General features: G+C 43.5%; 3 protein-coding genes across 5 annotated transcripts; 2 read left to right on the plus strand and 1 right to left on the minus strand.

Annotated features, from left to right (window-relative positions):
* Nucleotides 1–267: 267 nt before the first annotated feature.
* LOC133848965 (probable ATP-dependent RNA helicase DDX10) lies at nt 268–2970 on the minus strand. Its single transcript, XM_062284740.1, has 2 exons — nt 2500–2970; nt 268–2439 (listed from the first exon to the last, which is right to left on the minus strand). The coding sequence occupies exons 1-2, from the start codon at nt 2872–2874 to the stop codon at nt 355–357; spliced, it is 2460 nt and encodes an 819-aa protein (XP_062140724.1). The 5' UTR covers nt 2875–2970; the 3' UTR covers nt 268–354.
* Nucleotides 2971–3389: 419 nt separating this feature from the next.
* On the plus strand, nt 3390–15245 carry LOC133848960 (calpain-D). Of its 3 annotated transcripts, none has more exons than XM_062284725.1 (9): nt 3390–4195; nt 4892–5550; nt 5623–6640; nt 8230–8465; nt 9932–11391; nt 12386–13015; nt 13180–13446; nt 13502–13644; nt 14510–15245. In XM_062284725.1, the coding sequence occupies exons 1-9, from the start codon at nt 3834–3836 to the stop codon at nt 14685–14687; spliced, it is 4953 nt and encodes a 1650-aa protein (XP_062140709.1). In that variant the 5' UTR covers nt 3390–3833; the 3' UTR covers nt 14688–15245. The 3 variants fall into 3 exon arrangements, with proteins under 3 accessions (XP_062140709.1, XP_062140710.1, XP_062140711.1); XM_062284726.1 differs by having other exon boundaries at nt 4895–5550; XM_062284727.1 differs by lacking the exons at nt 4892–5550; nt 5623–6640 and having other exon boundaries at nt 3399–4195.
* A 294-nt stretch (nt 15246–15539) lies between these two features.
* LOC133848973 (septin-1) lies at nt 15540–18950 on the plus strand. The gene is made up of 4 exons (XM_062284754.1): nt 15540–15679; nt 16810–17002; nt 17061–17319; nt 17384–18950. The coding sequence occupies exons 1-4, from the start codon at nt 15617–15619 to the stop codon at nt 18027–18029; spliced, it is 1161 nt and encodes a 386-aa protein (XP_062140738.1). The 5' UTR covers nt 15540–15616; the 3' UTR covers nt 18030–18950.
* The last annotated feature ends 100 nt before the right edge of the window (nt 18951–19050 follow it).

Below are 19050 nucleotides of genomic sequence, written 5' to 3' on the forward strand. Positions count from 1 at the left end.
TTTTACGCGCCCTCCAAAAACTACAATATATCCAAATCTCCCCTACCCACGACAAGCCCCCCGGCCCCTCGCTCCAAGGTATCCTTCCATTAACTAACCAACTCATATCTATCCCTTTCTATCTCACGGTGTGTGTCTCTCTCTCTCTATCGCAAACGTGTGTATCACATGCGCGAAATGGCTATAAAAGGAGTGAAAGAAGAAGCAGAAGAAAACAAAAAATAAATTTGTGGGCATTTTCCAAATATTTGTGAAGCATTTCCGGTTGCATTTTTTATATTTGTTTATTTATTAATGATTCAACTATCGTTTATCGATTATCCCCCCTATAAACCCCCAACAGGTGGCGCCATCTTAGCTGGCCAACAAATTGGCTGCAATGGCTTCCGTATCGAGTAACGTTAATCGTTGCGTGATACGTGATTTCTTAAACGCTGGCTCATCGTTATCGTCATCGCTATCGCTATCGTTGTCATCATCGTTATCGTCATCCTCCACATCATCCTGCTCATCAGCTGACTGTTGCTTCTCAACGCCGCTGCCAGGTTTCTTGTTGTAGATCTTATCGGGATCGGGCAACCAGCTGAGATCCACAGAATTCTCGCTCTCGCTGTCCACAGCCATCTCATCCTGTTCCTCCTCATTCTCATCTTCGCCGTCACTCTTCTGCTCCTCGACCTTTTTGCGCAACTTCTCGCGCTGCAGTTTGTGACGCTTTTTCACGAGCTCGCGGAATCGTTGTTTATCATACTGATCCTCCTCATTGAGCAGCGCCTTGGACAGCATCAAATTGATGCCGCCATCGTCATCCTGCTGACTCTTGTTCGTGGCCAGCGCCTTCATTTGATTGCGTTCATCTGCCAGCGTTTCGCCTTCGTCGTCGAACTTCAGCTTGGAGTTTACTTGCAATTGCTTTTTCAGCGCCTTCTTTGCCAGCGCTGCCTTTGTCACCAGTTTCGCTTCACGTTTGGGCACCACCAGCGGCGTCTCCTCCTCATCCTCATCTCCAGTTGCTCTCCGAACGGCGTCCAAGGCAGCCAAGTCCACAGGAGCACCTTCGACGTCGTGATCGCGTCGCTTGATCTTGATGAAGTCATCGTCCTCGTCGCCACTCTCTTCACTGTCGGAGGCAAAGTTTGTGAGCTGCTGTTGCTTCTGCTGCTCCACTTCGACGTCCTCGTTTTCTTCTTCGTCCTTCTTCTCTCCCTGCTGCTGCAGTTGCTCCTTCTGCTTCTGCAGCCAGTGGTGACGTATGAAGGGCACACGCGGCGTCACCGCCAAACCCAAGGATTGCGCATACGCATCCAGATTCAAGCTGGCAACATTGAACAGCCGCTTGTTGCGCATCAGGAACACAGACTTTAGATAGGAGAGGAACGCACGTTGCGCCGAGGCACGCAACTCTGGGAACTGTGCCAAGAATGCCTCGATCTTGACCCGTGGCGAGAACAGCTTCTTGGGATCGATCTGTACGTTGCGTATGCTCAGATTCAACTGCTCTTGCAGGGCATCGATCATATGCTTCTCCTCGTTGGGCGTCAGCACCAGCAAACACTCGCCGCGCGTTTTGTTGCGTGCCGAGCGTCCGGCTCGATGAATGTACTGTGCCACATCCTCGGGACAATCGAGTTGCAGCACCCAATTGACAGCAGGAAAGTCCAGACCACGCGATGCCACATCGGTGGCAAACATCACGACATGACTTTTGCGCAAGAAATCCTCGTAGATGGCAATGCGACGATCCTGATGCAGAGTGCCGTAGAGCGCCAGGAGACCAACACCCGGACGCAGTTTGCAAAAGATCTCGTAGAGATATTTGGCCTGTTTGCAGCTGGCAACGAACACAATGATCTTTTGCTTCAGATGATTCTTGATGAACGACCACAACATGGTGATCTTCTCCTCCAGCGGCAACACCACATAGCTCTGCTGCAGCAGCTCCGGCAGCGCAAGGAGCGCTTTCGATGTGGTCTGCTTGGATGCCTGCTCGTAGCCCACATAGACGGGCTCCTTAAGATTCAGGCGGGCCAGGTCAGCGAGTGAATTCGTTTGTGTAGCTGAGAACAGCAGCGTTTGGCGCTCGGGCGGAAAGTTCTCCAGTATAGAGTTGAGACACTTCGCAAATCCCATGTCCAGACAACGATCGGCTTCGTCGAGCACCAGCATCTCCATGGTTGTGGTATTGAACAGCGGATTCTCGTCCATGTGCTGCAGCAATCGGCCGGGTGTGCAAATCAAGATGTTGCATTGATCCATGCGTGTGCGTTCGAATTTCAAGTTTTTGCCACCAATTATAAGGCCGGCGGAGAAGTCATGATGCTTGCCCACCTTTTTCAGTGTCTCAAAGATCTGATACGCCAGCTCACGTGTGGGTGAAATGATGATGGCACCAACGCCGTCGGTTCGGGACCATTTCTGCATATACAAATGCTCCAGCACCTACAAAATAACCAACAATAACTTAAGGTAAACAGATTGTAAAGCGAATGCGCCACCTACCGGCAAGAGGAAAGCCAACGTTTTGCCGCTGCCCGTTATTGCAGCCCCAAGCACATCTTTGCCTTGCAAAGCGGGTCCAATACTTTGACGTTGCACTTCCGTGGGCACTGTGTATTTGGATTCGGTGAGCGCTCGTTTGGTCTTTTGTGAGAATGGAAAATCTGAAAAGGTTTTAATGCTGCCAGCATCGATGTCAGCGTATTTTGCACGTAATTCGGCAATTTCTGCATCTGTTGCTGCCAATTTCGAGATGGCAAATTCTTTGGAGCGCTTCTGCTTGAATTGATGCTGTGGTTTTCCTCCGGTTTTGTGATTGTCGCGTTTGGCTGGACGTGGTCCTGGCTTGCCAGCACCTTTAGGTTTTTGCTTTTGCATGGCCACAACTTATTAATTCAATCTGTTGACTTTATTGTTTAGCTAAACACAGACAAAACACGTTGGGTTCGCACGCGGAACAGCGATTACAGCTGTCAGGCTATCGATTGATATCGATATCAACTTGATTGCGATAGTTAAAATACTAGTCGCTGGTCACACACACGGTATATTTTGAGCTTATCGATATCCTTGCGAGTTGCGAACTATCGGAAAAGGTAGTTTTTAGTATTTTGCAATAAAAGCTCACTGAACTCTTGTCAAATTTAAATTCCATTATTCGATTTGTTGGTTTACTTGCAGTCAATAAGGCAAATATTTAGTTGGAATAAATTAATGTTGATTTAATATAATTATGACAGACATTTTTATTTTTAATAGAGAAAAGGGCTTTTTAAAAAGTTCTGCCGTTTTATATACAGTTTTGCGAAAATACCAATGTATTCCTTGGAAGTGTAGCCAAATGGCAATAGTCATTTTGGCATTTTTTGTGTCGAAAATGGGTATATTTTCAAAATAGAAATAGCGGTCACGCTGGTGGGCTGGATGGCTGGCTGGCGCTAGGCTTATTGTTGTTGCTGCTTTAAGGATCTGTATCTACAACAAGGTTGGCCCACACATTATATGCTAAATATGCTGTGTTGTGGTGCAACAGTTCAAAGTATTAAATCAGCGCGCGGCGTGAACGAGTTAAATGCAATTATCATCAACAACTGCTGGCTGTGAACGGAGCAGCGAACTTCCTTCCACCAATCATTCATCAACATCATCATTATCATCATCAACAGCAGCAGCAGCAGCTTCTCTCCCCACTCTACACTCTCCACTCACACACATTACAATCGCACACTCCAAACACTCTCACACACACACACATCCATATACAGAACAGCATCGTGAATTGTGTGCGAATTGGATGTGAATTTGAATTTCGATAGAACAGCAGCAGCAGCAGCAATATGGGCACAATATCTTCGGTTCTACAATGGTCGTGCAGCAAATGCAATACAATTAATCCAACGGAATCGCTAAAATGTTTCAATTGCGGCACCGTTCGAAAGGTATTTCCCAGTCCTACCGCAACATTGTATCATCATCATCATCACCAGCAGCAGCAGCAGTCACAATCACAGCAAATGCAGCCGCCGCGACAGCAACAACAACAGCATCATCGACAACGACAAAACGCTGGAGGAGGTGGAGGAGGAGGAGGCGGGGGCACAGCCACTGTCGCGGGGGTGGTGACGGCTGCAGCGGAGTTGGCCACTGAGTGTGATGAGGAGGTCGCGACAATTGTTGATAAGCACAAAGCTGTGACCAGGTAAGCATGGATTTACATATACACATGCACTGTAAACGTGTACGTATGTATGTGTGTGGGTGATATGCAAGGCAAGCACACAAAAGCTTGCCCAACTTGCATACGTATGTGTGTGTGTGTGCGTGCCGTGTTTGTCCTTTTCTCTCGTTCGGTTTGTTCGTTCCGTTCGTTGGCAACTCTGTCTAACTGTTATTTATGTATGTCTCTCTGTCTGTCCGTCGGTCTGCCTGTCTATATGTGAGTGTGTACACACTGAATAACAACAACAACAATTGGCAGCAACTGCAGCAAAAAAAAAAGAAAAGGAACTCACTTTATATATATTTTTTTTGGGGGGAAAATCGATTTGGGGAAACAAAGCGAAACTTTGTTTACAATTTTATCGATTGCGCTCGCCAAAGGAAGTGAAGAAGAAAAAAAATATAGCAAAGCAAACGAGTTAAATTTAAATTGAAAAAAAAAAGAAACAGAATACAAAGTGCAGCAGCAGTACAAAGAAACAAAAATAATTGCGACCACATTGAAATAACCTTGCACTACACAGACAGTGGAAGAAGAAGAAGCAGAAGGGGGGGAAGAAGAAGGAACAGAACGTGGAGCTAAGTTTGCTGTGTGGTGGCCCTTTGTTTTGTCTTTATTCCCCGCTCTCTTCACTCCTCTGTTCACTTACCGCTTGCAATGATCTTCTCTGGACAGCAGACAGGTGGCGCCAGGCAGTGGCATTGTTATCGATAACAAGCACGGACATGTGTACAAATCGCTGCTACGCGGCTGCTTGAAGCGACCGCAACGGAATAGCCAAAATTTGCCCGCAAATTGCGGGAATTGCGAGGAGACGCGCAAATATATCAAGAACTCCATTGAGCTGTATCGCCACTTTTCGAATCCGGCACTCAATCGTCGCTGGAGCTGTCGCGCCTGTGAGGCCGATAACAATTCGGTCACCTGGCATTGTGTGATCTGTGACACGGTTAGCTACTTGGCGCCCATTTACAAGGAGACGCTGCATACGCATCGTCATGAGGCAACAACAGCGACAACAACGACAGCTGAGGCAACCACAACGACAACCACAACAACAACTGGAGGAGGAGGAGGAGCAGCAGTGCAATTGGAGTTAAGCAGTCAAGTGGAGCAGGAGCAGAGACAGAAGCAACAGGAGCAGGAGCAACTGGAACTGGAGGCGGCACATGCCAATCGACGTCAGCAGAAGTCACGACGCACAAGTTTCAGCTTCCGACGCACTCAAAGCCTGAGCACAAGCATTGACAAGAGCGCGCATCCAGCGACGCAACGAAGTTGTCACGTTTGCTACGTGAACAACTTTAGCAAGGACATTTTCAATCTGCCGCCAGGTAAGTGAATTGAAATTGAAAATGAATTAATCAATGACTAACTAACTAATTTGTCTCTTCTTCTTTTGTTAGCTGTGCCCTTGGCTGCTGTGGCAAATCCGACGCCAACGCCCATTGCCAGCAATTCGCGTTTTGCCATTGCCAATGATACGTTTTGTCGACGCAAGCAGAACAACAACAACAAGAATCAGAACAACAAACTGCGCGAAGCGTGCGCCAAGAAAAGATATAATTTTACCATCACAACGCTGTCGAGATCGGCGCAAAAGCCACCGCCAAGTGTTGTCTCGAAGCCGTTGCGTCAGCTGCCGCCTAAGTTGCAGCAACAGCAGCAACAATCACAACCACAACAGCAGCAACAGCAACAGCAAGTGCAACAACATCAGCAGCAGCAGCAGCAACACAAACAACAATCGCAGCAGGTGCAACAACAGCAGCAACAGCGTCAGGCAACGACGAGTAGCAACAACAGCAGCAGCAGCTCCCAGTTCACAATTCCACGCAACGGCGTCTTTATAGCGGTCAACGATTGGAGCAGCAACATGCCGCAGCACTGTGATACAACATCATCAACAACAACAACAACAAGCACAGCATCAACAACAACATGCAACAACAACAACAACAATGTCAACAGCAACAAGCTCTATGAGAACGAATGCGTTGCCATTGCACAGCAGCAACTGCGCTTGGAGCAACAACAGCAACAGCAGCAGGTGACAACGACGACACCGATTTATGCGCAGGTGAATAAGCAGCACAAGTTGCACAAGAAGAAGCTGCTGTGCAACAACAACAGCAGCAATAGCAACAACAGCAGCTTCGAGTTGATCGACGGCAGCTGCGAAGCGGCAGCAACAACAACAACTGCAGCGGCCAGCAACGAGCTTAGCCATGAAGCGCACGTGGAACCCTCGGAGTCAACAACAACAACAGCAACAACAACATCGACAGCAGCAGCAACATCGACAGCAGCAACAGCAACAACAGTTGCAGCTGTAAGTGCAGCAAGTGAATTTTATGCGGCCTCCGAGCATTCCATTTATGCCAAGGTGTGGAAGGGACCGCGCAAAACGACTGAATCCAAAATGTAGGCATCAATCAAAGCAACCACAACAACAACCACAACACCAACAACCAATCACAACAATTGTTGCTGCAGCAACAATAACAACAACTAATTGCACACTTAACAATTGCGCTTCTGTTTTTCGATTGTGTGTTTTTTTCTTTCGTTTTCTGCTTAATTTGCTGATTAGTCATACGAATGAAAATTGCAAATGTACACGCAACTATAGATCTATAATATATATATCTAGATCTATATAGCTGTGTGCATATATCGTATAAGAACGTTTGCAGTTTACGATCGTTCGCTTTATTGCTTGCTCACCATGCGCCACGCTTCGTTGATCGAATGCTCTACACTAAGAAAAAAGCGAGTCCATTAGTTAGATTACAATTTATTAATTTAAGACATATAGAATATTTATGTATATGTCTTAAATTAATAATTTTATTACATGAATATTCATATTTATGTCTTAAATTAATTGATTTTAATATTTATGGGTGTGGTTATTATTATTTAAGTAAAACATTTCGATTATAAGAGATATTGATATTTATATTTATGCAGTTTATTTATTATTTGTCACTAAGAATTCAACTCTCCGAGTTTCATTTCTAAATAATTCAAAATGTGCTTAGGGATTAATTACTCAAAATTCAATTGTATTTTCACTAGCCGTTTAAAAAGTGCTTTGGAACTTTGCAATTGTATTTGAAAGACGCAATTGCTTGGAACTCATTTTACATTCATAATAATACTTCGAATTGCGTAGTAATGTATTTTGAATTAATTAACAATTCACGAAATTCAAATACTCTCATTACATTACTTAACTCTAGCAGTTAATACAATGCGTCACACTTTATTATTCAATTTAAATATGCTTTTTAAAAACATAGAAGGGTCTTTAGCTTTCAATACATTTTGCATTGCATACTGAAAAGGGTCTTTATAAGTCAATACATCGAGTGAAGAGTTATTAATTAATATAAATACTCTCTTTTCATACTTGAAAGGGTCTGTAACAGTCAATACAAAGGGTCATACCTTATTATTTAATTCAATTATTCTCGTTGCACACTTAAAAGGGTCTTTGGCAGTCAATACATTGTTTGACACTTTATTAATCAATTGAAATATACTTTAAAGGGTCTCTAGCAGTCAATACATTGGGTGTCTCTTTACCGTTATACCAGCTATACGTATTTAAAAGGGTCGCTAGTAGTCAATACTTTGTGAGATGCTTTCTTTATTATTCCCTTTTATTAATCACATTTCATATTTGAAAGGGTCTCCAGCAGTCAATACACTAGGAGTCTCTTTATTATCATGTCAGCTTGACTCATGCGACGCTCGCTCTAATCAAAGCATTTCGATACTTCGTCTAACCGAAGATAAGGCCGAAGTCAATTTGCGGTTTTTTTTTTATTTGTGCTTTTGCGTTAATTTGCTGTATGTATTTCTTTGTTACTTTTATTGCTAATTAACAAGAGTCGATTTATGTTTGTTGCTATTTTGTTGTTGTTTTTATTTGTGCATGCAAGCGTAGACTCTCTCAAGCTTACTCACTCTTGGCTCTTGCTCTCGTTCTCGTTGTTGTTCTATAGCACGCATGAAGCGGCAGCAGTGAGTGCTCGACTCATTCCAGCAGCGCCACGCAACGACAATAAGACGCAGCAATCACAACAGCAACAACAGCAGCAGCAATCGATGCTCCAGGGCAGCCGAAAGTTGCGGACTTGCGGCAAATGTTCCTACGCCTACAATCGCCTCTGGTCCGAGTCCTGTGAGATGTGCGACCCATCGCCGCAGTCTCAGTCGCAGCAAGATCAACCAGCACCAGGTGAGTCACAAGCCAGAAGAGTTCTTCATTATAATATTGTGTGTGTTGTGTTTGGGAATTTTAATGATGGAAACCTTTTCGTCGGGTTTATAAGGGTAAATTATATACTAGAAGAAAGTGTTTATAATATGGGAAATTCCTGAGAAGTTGTTTCCATTTATGATTCATCACAGTGGAAATCAAACCCGTAGTTAGTTCTGATTATCGTTTACAGTATGCCAAATTCAAGCCTTCCTTTGCGATTCTCAAATTGTTAACCTTACAATGGTTGTTTAATGCCTCAAGACGTTGAAGTGTTATTTTGTATACCCGTTGCCCATATGGCAAGGTATTACAGTATTGTGCCTACAGGAAATGTATGTAACAGACAGAAGGAGACATCTCTGACCTCTACAACCGAGACTATAAAGCCATGTCCGTCTGTCCGTCCGTATGAATACCTAGATCTCAGAGACTATAAGAGATATAGATATAATTTTTTTCAACAGCACTTGTTAAGTTTCCACGCTGATCATAATTGTTTCAAAATTTTGCCACGCCCACTTCCGCCCCTCGCAAGTCAAGTACAATCGAATAACAAGCGTAATTTGGTGTTGAGTCTCGATTTTTATGGTTTCTGAGAATTTGATTGCGAGCAGGGCGAAAATTGCGGAAGTTATTTCTTATCTAAGTTGCTTCGGCTGACAATCTTGTATATTTTGCACTCTATGGTATATTTTGAGTGTAGCACTATATCAATATATCAAGTATATCATTTGTAGTGTTTTTGTGGTCTATTAATTTAGTATATTTTCGGTATTTTCGTATACTAAATTAGTATATTTTAAGAATAATACCGCTCTGGCTTGCTTATACTGACTATCGGTAGCGAGTATCTCATCAATATGCCAAATATACCAATTGGTATAAATTCAATATCGTATGAGGTATATTAATTTGGTATATTTTTAGAATATGATTTTATTTAAAAAGCGTGACGAGCATAGGCAGCACATTTACAGTGTTTTTTGGTATATTTATTGGGTATATTTTAAGAATACTGCACTCTTTTGATTTTATACACAGTTGAGATCATTCGTCTGTAGCTTTTTTAGTTGTTTATTAATCCAAAAGTTGTTTTTCAACAAACGCATTTAGTTAACCATGAATAATAGAAAATGGGGAACATATAAAAAGACTGTTCTGTTTATGCTTTATATCGACATAAGTCTTGTAGACAACAATTAAATACTAAGAAAACTGAAAAGATTCCACATACTAAATAAATTCAAGCAACAGAACTCATTGGATAACTGCTTTTTCAGTGAATTTTAATATTCATTATACAATTTAATTATTGTTAATACAGACAGATTGTAAATAAAAGTATAGAAAACAAAATATCGACACTAATTGATCCTCATCTTTGCTCTGTTTATGTTTATTTTATATCCCCACTAATTCCTCATTGATCCTCATCTTTGCAGTTCCTGGCGCGCTGTCGCCGCGCAACGATGAGCCGTGGACGTGCAAGAAGTGCACGCTGGTCAACTATGCGACGGCAATGGCGTGCATCGTGTGCGGCGGCTCCAAGCTGAAGAGCATCTCATCCATCGAGGACATGACGCTGCGCAAGGGCGAATTCTGGACGTGCAGCCACTGCACGCTGAAGAACTCGCTCGCCGTCGGACTGTGCAGTGCCTGCAAATCGATGCGTCTGCTTCCGGTGATGATGGACGCGGTTCGCGAACGTCCCGATGGTCAGTCCTATGAGGAGCAGGATCATGCATCATCATTGATCACTCAGTCGCTCAGCGAGCTAGCAATAACAACAACACCTCAAGCACCGCCGACGCAGGTGTCGCAGCTCCAGTTGCCACTGCCGGCAACGCGTCTCTCGCGCAGTCCATCGCCTCGGGCTGCGCTCCCGGTGGCCACAGCGCCCATGGCCAGTGCAGCTCCGGCAGCTTGTGTCGCCACAGCGCAGCAGCAACAGGCTGGGATTCAGGCACCGACGCAACGGAGCTCCTCGGGTGCCATTCCGAAGCGTCACAGCACTGGGGGCTCGATTGTGCCACGTCAGCAACATCCGCTTAACATTGCCAGCAGCTCCAACTCCAGCTACAATCTCCAACAGCAACAACAGCAACAACAATCTACGGTCAAGAAGTGGCAATGTCCCGCCTGCACGTATGAGAACTGTGCCGCTTCGGTGGTCTGTGAGATTTGCTCGAGTTCGCGTGGTTTGGTCAACGCGGTGCTCTCCGATGCCTTGGCACGCAAATCGATGCGCGTCACGAATCTCAGCGAGTTCCGGCAGGAGAGCAAACTGATGGAGAACTTGCGACAGCTGGAGGAGACCGAAGCGCTCACCAAGTGGCAGAACATCATTCAATATTGTCGCGACAACAACGAACTCTTTGTCGACGACTCGTTTCCACCCGCACCCAAGAGCCTCTACTACAATCCGGCAAGCAGTGCCTTGGATGGCGGCAATCCTGTTGTCCAATGGCGACGTCCCCACGAGATCAATTGCGATGGCGGCGCCTATCCACCGTGGGCTGTGTTTCGCACCCCATTGCCCTCGGACATTTGTCAAGGTGTCTTGGGGAATTGTTGGCTGCTCAGTGCGCTCGCTGTGCTCGCCGAGCGCGAGGATCTCGTCAAGGAGGTGCTGGTGACGAAGGAGATTTGCGCTCAGGGCGCCTATCAGGTGCGTCTGTGCAAGGATGGCAAATGGACCACAGTCCTAGTCGATGATCTGTTGCCCTGCGACAAGCGCGGACATTTGGTTTACTCGCAGGCCAAGCGCAAGCAACTCTGGGTGCCGCTCATCGAGAAGGCGGTGGCCAAGATTCATGGCTGCTACGAGGCCCTCGTCTCGGGTCGTGCCATCGAGGGACTCGCCACCCTGACGGGAGCGCCCTGCGAGAGCATTCCATTGCAGGTAATTCGAAGGGGATTTTCCTCATTTCCGTTATCCAGTTCGATTCCGGGAGAAGATGAAACAATCCTTTTAAGAATAAACAGAATGTAACTTAATTGAGATTAGGAAACACAATCTAGGGAATAAAATTGAAGTAGGCTCAAAGAAAAAAGACCGATTGAACTGACATTAGGTTTAGGTAGAACCGGCTGTTCCTAGGAGAGAGGGCAGCATAGACCAGTAAAGGTTCGTCACCGATTTTGTTCCGGTGGAAGATCAGGCAATCCTTATAGGAATTAACAGAATGTAACTTAATTGAGATTAGGAAAGACAGAAAAGTTAAAATTAACCATAGACCTGTAAAGGTCCTTCATCGATTTTGTTCCGGTAGAAGATAAAACAATTTTTAAAAGAATGAACATAACTTGATTCAGAGAAAGAAAAGAAAGATGGACAACAAATTCTAATCTAAGGAACTAAATTGAACCTGGTTCACCGATCAACAAAAAGAAGAAGTCCGAGCCAAGGTTAAGGTTAAGGTTGAGCTTGAGGTTGAGGAGAGAAAGAAAAGAAAGATGAACAACAAATTCTAATCTAAGGAACAAAATTGAACCTGGTTCACCGATCAACAAAAAGAAAAAGTCCGAGTGAAGGTTAAGGTTGAGCTTGAGGTTGAGGTTTAGGTTTAAGTTTAGGTCTCAGGTTTGGGTTTAAGCTGTCCCTAGAACGGCGAAGCATAGACCTGGAAAGGTCCGTCATCACCTCCTGTCAACAAAAATGTAAAAACCAATTGAACTTACATAGGATTAGGTTTAGGTGGAACAGGCTGTCCCTAGGAGAGTCGGAGCATAGACCTGTAAAGGTCCGTCACCGTCTTTGATATACAAAAAGAGAAACACCGATTGAACTTACATATGTTTAGGATTATGTAGAACCGGTTGCTCCTAAGAGAAGCGGAGCATAGAATAGAAGTCCGTAGCTTGAACTCACACTTAACTAAACACAAATTTTGCAGGCCAGTTCGTTGCCCATGCCCAGCGAGGATGAGCTGGACAAGGACTTGATTTGGGCGCAGCTGTTGAGCTCGCGCTGTGTGCGCTTCTTGATGGGCGCCAGCTGCGGCGGCGGCAACATGAAGGTCGACGAGGAGGAGTATCAACACAAGGGACTGCGACCACGTCACGCCTACTCGGTGCTCGATGTGAAGGACATCCAGGGACATCGACTGTTGAAGCTACGCAATCCATGGGGTCATTATTCGTGGAGAGGCGATTGGTCCGATGATTCGACGTTGTGGACAGATGATTTGCGGGATGCTTTGATGCCGCATGGCGCCTCCGAGGGCGTCTTTTGGATCTCGTTCGAGGATGTGCTCAACTATTTCGACTGCATTGACATTTGCAAGGTGCGCTCCGGTTGGAATGAAGTGCGCTTGCAGGGCACTCTTCAGCCGCTCTGCTCGATATCATGTGTGCTGCTGACGGTGCTGGAGCCAACGGAGGCGGAGTTTACGCTCTTCCAGGAGGGGCAACGCAACTCGGAGAAGTCGCAACGCTCCCAGCTGGATCTCTGTGTTGTGATATTTCGCACACGCTCGCCGGCGGCGCCCGAAATTGGGCGACTCGTGGAGCACAGCAAGCGACAGGTAAGAACAAACTATACTAAATTTCCCTCTATCTCATTCTGATCAACCAAGCAGGGTTGATTTTGCTAGAGATGACACTTTGATTATCAAAAACGATATCACAAAATCATGCGATTATAATTATTGTTTTAACTTTTAAACGATACGTTTTTCCCCCCTCATAGGTTCGTGGATTTGTTGGCTGCCACAAGATGCTGGAGCGTGACATTTATTTGCTCGTCTGCTTGGCATTCAATCACTGGCACACGGGCATCGAGGATCCGCATCAGTATCCGCAATGCATATTGGCCATACACAGCTCGAAGCGTCTGCTCGTTGAGCAGATAACGCCATCGCCGCATCTGCTCGCCGATGCCATCATCAGTCTGACACTGACCAAGGGACAACGGCACGAGGGACGCGAGGGCATGACCGCCTACTACCTGACCAAGGTAAGTCTTTCACTCCTCAGTTGTTATTCATCTTATTTTCTAATTTTGTCTACAGGGCTGGGCTGGTCTGGTCGTAATGGTAGAGAACCGGCATGAGAACAAGTGGATACATGTGAAGTGCGATTGCCAGGAGAGCTACAATGTGGTGTCGACGCGCGGTGAGCTCAAAACGGTGGACTCGGTGCCGCCCCTGCAACGGTGAGTTGAGTATGAAGCTAGCTAGCGATAATCGATAGTAATAGTCCCGACAATCGATAGTATATATATTATATTAGTTAATTCAAATACAACTAATTCACCCATACAAGCTGAAGTTTATAACCTGAAGTTACTTCGCTAAATTTTTTTTTAAAGCTTCTCATATAAGTTTGCTAGTGATAATCGATACTAATAGTTGCGACAATCGATAGTATATATACTAGATTAGATATATATTACAAATTAATCGAAAGCAGATATTTCAATTATAACTAATTCACTGATACAAGCTAGAGTTTATAAACTGAAGTCACTTTACTACAAATTTTCTACTCTAGTCTATATTTGAATTAAATTATAGTATCTGGCATAATCTCTTATATAAGCTTGCTAACGATAATTGATAGCAATAGTCGCAACAATCGATAGTTTTAGAATACGTTTTACAAATTAATCGATGCAACGCAGTGAATCCAAGTATAACCATTGATGAAGATAGCTAGCTATAGTCGATAGTAATAGTCGCAGCAATCGATAGTTTTATATTATATACATAGTGCTATAGTAATCGATAACTAATTTACTGATACTAGTAGCTAATGTTGACTGAGTGATGATACTATTTAATAAATGTTTTCTAGTCTAGTATATCTTTCAATTCAATTTTATTTGGCACAATCTCTCTTTGATACTGATAAACATTTTGCTACTTATAATTATAATTCTTCCTTTATATAATTGCAATTTAATTTTAACCCCAACGCCTACGGTTTTATCTATCTATATTTTCTATGACTGCAATAGTTTTTAAGTTCTATGCTTACTTCAATATCCTTAATCGTTTTCTCCTTCTCTTCACCCCTAGGCAAGTGATCATTGTGCTGACGCAGCTGGAGGGCAGCGGCGGCTTTAGCATCGCACATCGGTTGACGCATCGGCTGGCGAACTCGAGGGGTCTGCATGACTGGGGTCCACCAGGTGCCACCCACTGTCCGCCCATAGAGAATGTGCACGGTCTGCATGCGCCACGGTTGATAACATAATCGAGGGGATCAGGGATGAGCAACAGGATTAGGATCAAGATCTGGAAGGAAGAGCATGAGAGAGAATATTGGGAGCAGTGATAGTCGACGTTAGTTCAAACACACTCACACACACACACACACACGATATATAGCATATATATTTGTATCTATGTGTATTCCTTTTTGCCATTTGCATTTTGTTTTCTATTTCGTTTATTATTTTTTTGTTTAATTGCATATTCTAGTCGATGTTTTGTCAACGTCATACGTACACACATTTATATATCTGTATATGTATACTATGAAATAGTTAACGATCCACACACACACATATTGAAAACCAACATGAACAAGAAAATTCCAATGAAATGAAATGATAGAAAGTTAAAGAACAAAAACAACCCGAATGAAACCATGAAACGGTAACGGTTGCCGCATAAACCTATCGAGTTTTCTTCATTTTATCGATGTTTGTATTTGTATTTGAATTTAAGTGCATGTGCGTCACGATCCAGCATACATATAAATATGTCGTATTGTTTTCAAAATAAAATACTACCAGTTATAAAAGCCAAACTGATTTCGAATTCTTTTGTTGTGAACACCAAACTGTACAGTTTGAGATCAAATGCATTGCCGGTGTGCTATGCAACACTGGCGTATATACCCCAAACTGTACAGCTAAATCGAATTATGCTGTTATAATTTATTTACGCATTTTATATACTAACCATCAGTTTACGAAACAGTCTAATTGCCAGTTTTAGCTCAAATATAAATAAATTAAACAAAAAAAAAAAACATTTAAAGTTACAAGAAATGTCAGTATATTTGGCGGTATTTTTGCACTGCGCAAGTGCAAGTTGTGTGCATTTGAGTTGAAAGCGCAAAGGTATATTTTGAAATTGAATTTGCGGTCACACTGCCGCGCTAGTTCATTTCAGTTCATGAGCAACATATTTTGTTCGTCGTTTAATTTTTGTTTTTTTAAAATGGCTGATACAAAGGGCGTAAGTACATGATTTATTTTGCAATCAATCAACTATGTGAAAAATGCTAAGTGCAAGTGAAGCAAGATGTGCGTGTGTATGAGAGTAATTGTGTATCAATGGATAGCATTGAATTTGGTCTCTGGGCGCGGTTGCAACTCGAGCTTCAAGACGCGTATTGAGATGGCGTTCTTCGTCTTCGTCTTCCCCCTCCTTTTTGTTGTTTTTATTGCTTATCATGCAAATTCCTTGGCATGGAAATGCATTGTGCACAGACACACAGACATTATCAGCAAAAAAAAGAAAAAAAACTGTGAGTATGCGTTGTTAATTAAAAATGTCGCAGTCGAGAGATCTGTGTAGCAGCAAGCAGTAAATTCAATAAAGTGCATGCATGATTCACACACTAGCCGGCAAAAACCAAAAGGCGTCGGCGTCGACGTTGCGCCATGTCGTGTCGGGTCGTGTTGTGTCGTGTCAACTCGTGCCATGTCGTGCATTGATGTGTGGCCATCCTTTGTTGTGTTGTGTTGTTGCCTGTGACCTACATACAAGTATGTACACACTTAACACAAACAGTATGTACATACATACATAATAAATAAGTACGTACGTACGCAAATATGCACTGCTGTGTAGTGTCATTGGCTTTAAGACTGCCGCCGACATACTTAAGTCTGGTATGCACACATGTGTGTGCGGGTGCGGGTGCGGGTGTATGCGTATGTGTGTGTGTGTGTGTTTGCAAGAGAAACTCGTGCGTGTCTGCGCATTCCAATGTGGCGACGACGCCGTCTACACTTTCATTGAGCGAGGCTTTCCCAAAGCCAGCCCCCCTCCCGTTCCCTTCCTCAAGCCACTCTCTAATTATACCCGTTAACCGATGTGTGTTTTGACTAGCTGTCAATTAATACCAAAAGCCATCCGGCGTTCTGTCTGTCCAGCTCTATACACAGCTGTATTTTGCGAAATAGGAGAGCTAGAGCTACCAAATGTGGATAGCGGGTACGGGTATTTCACAGTCGAGCACACGCCAAGTACTTTCTGTTTGCTGTCGGGTATCTACAGCTGCTTGAACTATTAAATTAGGATATATTTAAATATCAGTATATATTTACTCACTTTGTCCCTTTTCTTTTCTCAATTTGCAGTTCTCGAGCATTGAAACACCCGGCTATGTGGGATTTGCCAATCTGCCGAATCAGGTGCATCGCAAGTCCGTTAAAAAGGGCTTCGAGTTTACGCTGATGGTGGTCGGTGAATCCGGTTTGGGCAAATCGACGCTGGTCAACAGCCTGTTTCTCACCGATCTCTACCCCGAACGCATCATACCCGATGCCATAGGTGAGTCAATGAATTCACAAACGGATTGAAGTGAATCATTCATTAACTTCATTCACAGAGAAACAGAAGCAGACTGTCAAGCTGGAGGCATCGACGGTGGAGATCGAAGAACGTGGCGTCAAATTGCGTCTGACTGTGGTGGACACACCGGGCTTTGGCGATGCCATTGACAATTCGAATAGCTTTGGCGCCATACTCGAGTACATCGATGAGCAATACGAACGCTTTCTCCAGGACGAGAGCGGTCTCAATCGTCGCAACATTGTGGACAATCGCATACACTGCTGCTTCTATTTTATATCGCCCTTTGGCCATGGGTAAGTTGAAAGTATACCGTAAATTGTTTAATCGCAATCCCTACAACTATTATTTTCTGTATAGCCTGAAACCCTTGGATGTGGAGTTCATGAAGAAGCTGCACTCGAAGGTGAACATTGTGCCTGTGATTGCCAAGGCCGATTGTTTGACCAAAAAGGAGATATTACGTTTGAAGTGCCGCATCATGCAGGAGATTGAGAGCCATGGCATTAAGATTTATCCACTGCCCGACTGTGATTCCGATGAGGATGAGGACTACAAGGAGCAGGTGAAGCAACTGAAGGAAGCTGTGCCTTTCGCCGTTTGTGGCGCCAACACATTGCTCGAGGTCAAGGGCAAAAAGGTGCGCGGTCGTTTATATCCCTGGGGCGTTGTTGAGGTCGAGAATCCCGAGCATTGTGATTTCATTAAGCTACGCACCATGCTAATCACACACATGCAGGATCTGCAGGAAGTGACACAAGAGGTGCACTATGAGAACTATCGTTCCGATCGTCTAGCCAAGGGCAGCATCATTAAAGGTGCCGGCGGCAAGGAGAATGGCATCGGCAACAAGTCGGACCATGGACGTGACAATAGCACGCAACAAGTGGTGGCAAATAGTGTGCTCTCGGAGAAGGATCGCATTCTGCAGGAGAAGGAGGCGGAGCTGCGACGCATGCAGGAGATGTTAGCTCAAATGCAGGCGCGTATGCAGGCGCAAAAGTGAGAGATTGATATAGAATCGAAGAGAGAGAGAGAGCGCACGATTGTGCAATTTACATATAAAAACCAACAAAGATATATATTTTTTGTATGCAGTTTCTAAGTTGATCAAGTATTTGTTTGGCATTCTATATATCAATATATATGTATATATAAACCGATATATATATATATGTATATATTTATATACATATGTACATATGTGTAAGACATGATATAACTATAACTCTATATATATATATATATATACATTTAGCTAAAGTGATTTTTATACCTACTACTCGAAGATGTAAAATCAAATCTCAAGGCAACTGAACACATTCACACACACACACATACACATACATACTCACTCACATATACACAGACAAACACACACAAACTCGAACTTCATATCACTCCTAAAAGAACCGAAAACGATTTATTAACTAAACTGTATTCCTATTATATGTATTTTAGCGACATGATATTAATTAACATTTCAATTTTAGAACGTGTATTTGTGTACTGCATTTAATTTAAGTGAAACGCATAACAAATTCAAACCTACCATGTTAAACAATTCATATTTTATCAGTCTCAAATTTGTGACCAAAAATTTAACAAACAGTCTCGTGTATCTTTTAATTATACTATTTTTAAGTTTTTGTGTGCGTTCATATGCTCGAAATGTGTTTTGTAAACGACGCAGCAATTTACTATATTTTTTGTATATCGTAAATGTATTTGACATTTTTTTGTATCAATTATTCATTCTTGATTCTCGCAGCAGTAAAATTGCTTAATGTATTTAAAAGAAAACAAAAAACGCGCCGCACTTAATGTTAATCGAGTCCTATTTCCTCTTGCTCTGTACAATTTAATCCTTTACATTGCTACTCCTATGAATACATATATAAATATATGCTTTTTATACGATTTACAAAGTTGTCTTTTCTGTTTTACATGTAACCGGCTTATTTGAATTTGAAACAGTGTTGCCAGATGGTTGTATATGGGAGTGAGCTGGCAAAAGCCCAATCGAT

The sequence above is a fragment of the Drosophila sulfurigaster genome, chromosome X (genome assembly GCF_023558435.1).
Source record: "Drosophila sulfurigaster albostrigata strain 15112-1811.04 chromosome X, ASM2355843v2, whole genome shotgun sequence".
Taxonomy (NCBI): Eukaryota; Metazoa; Arthropoda; class Insecta; order Diptera; family Drosophilidae; genus Drosophila; species Drosophila sulfurigaster.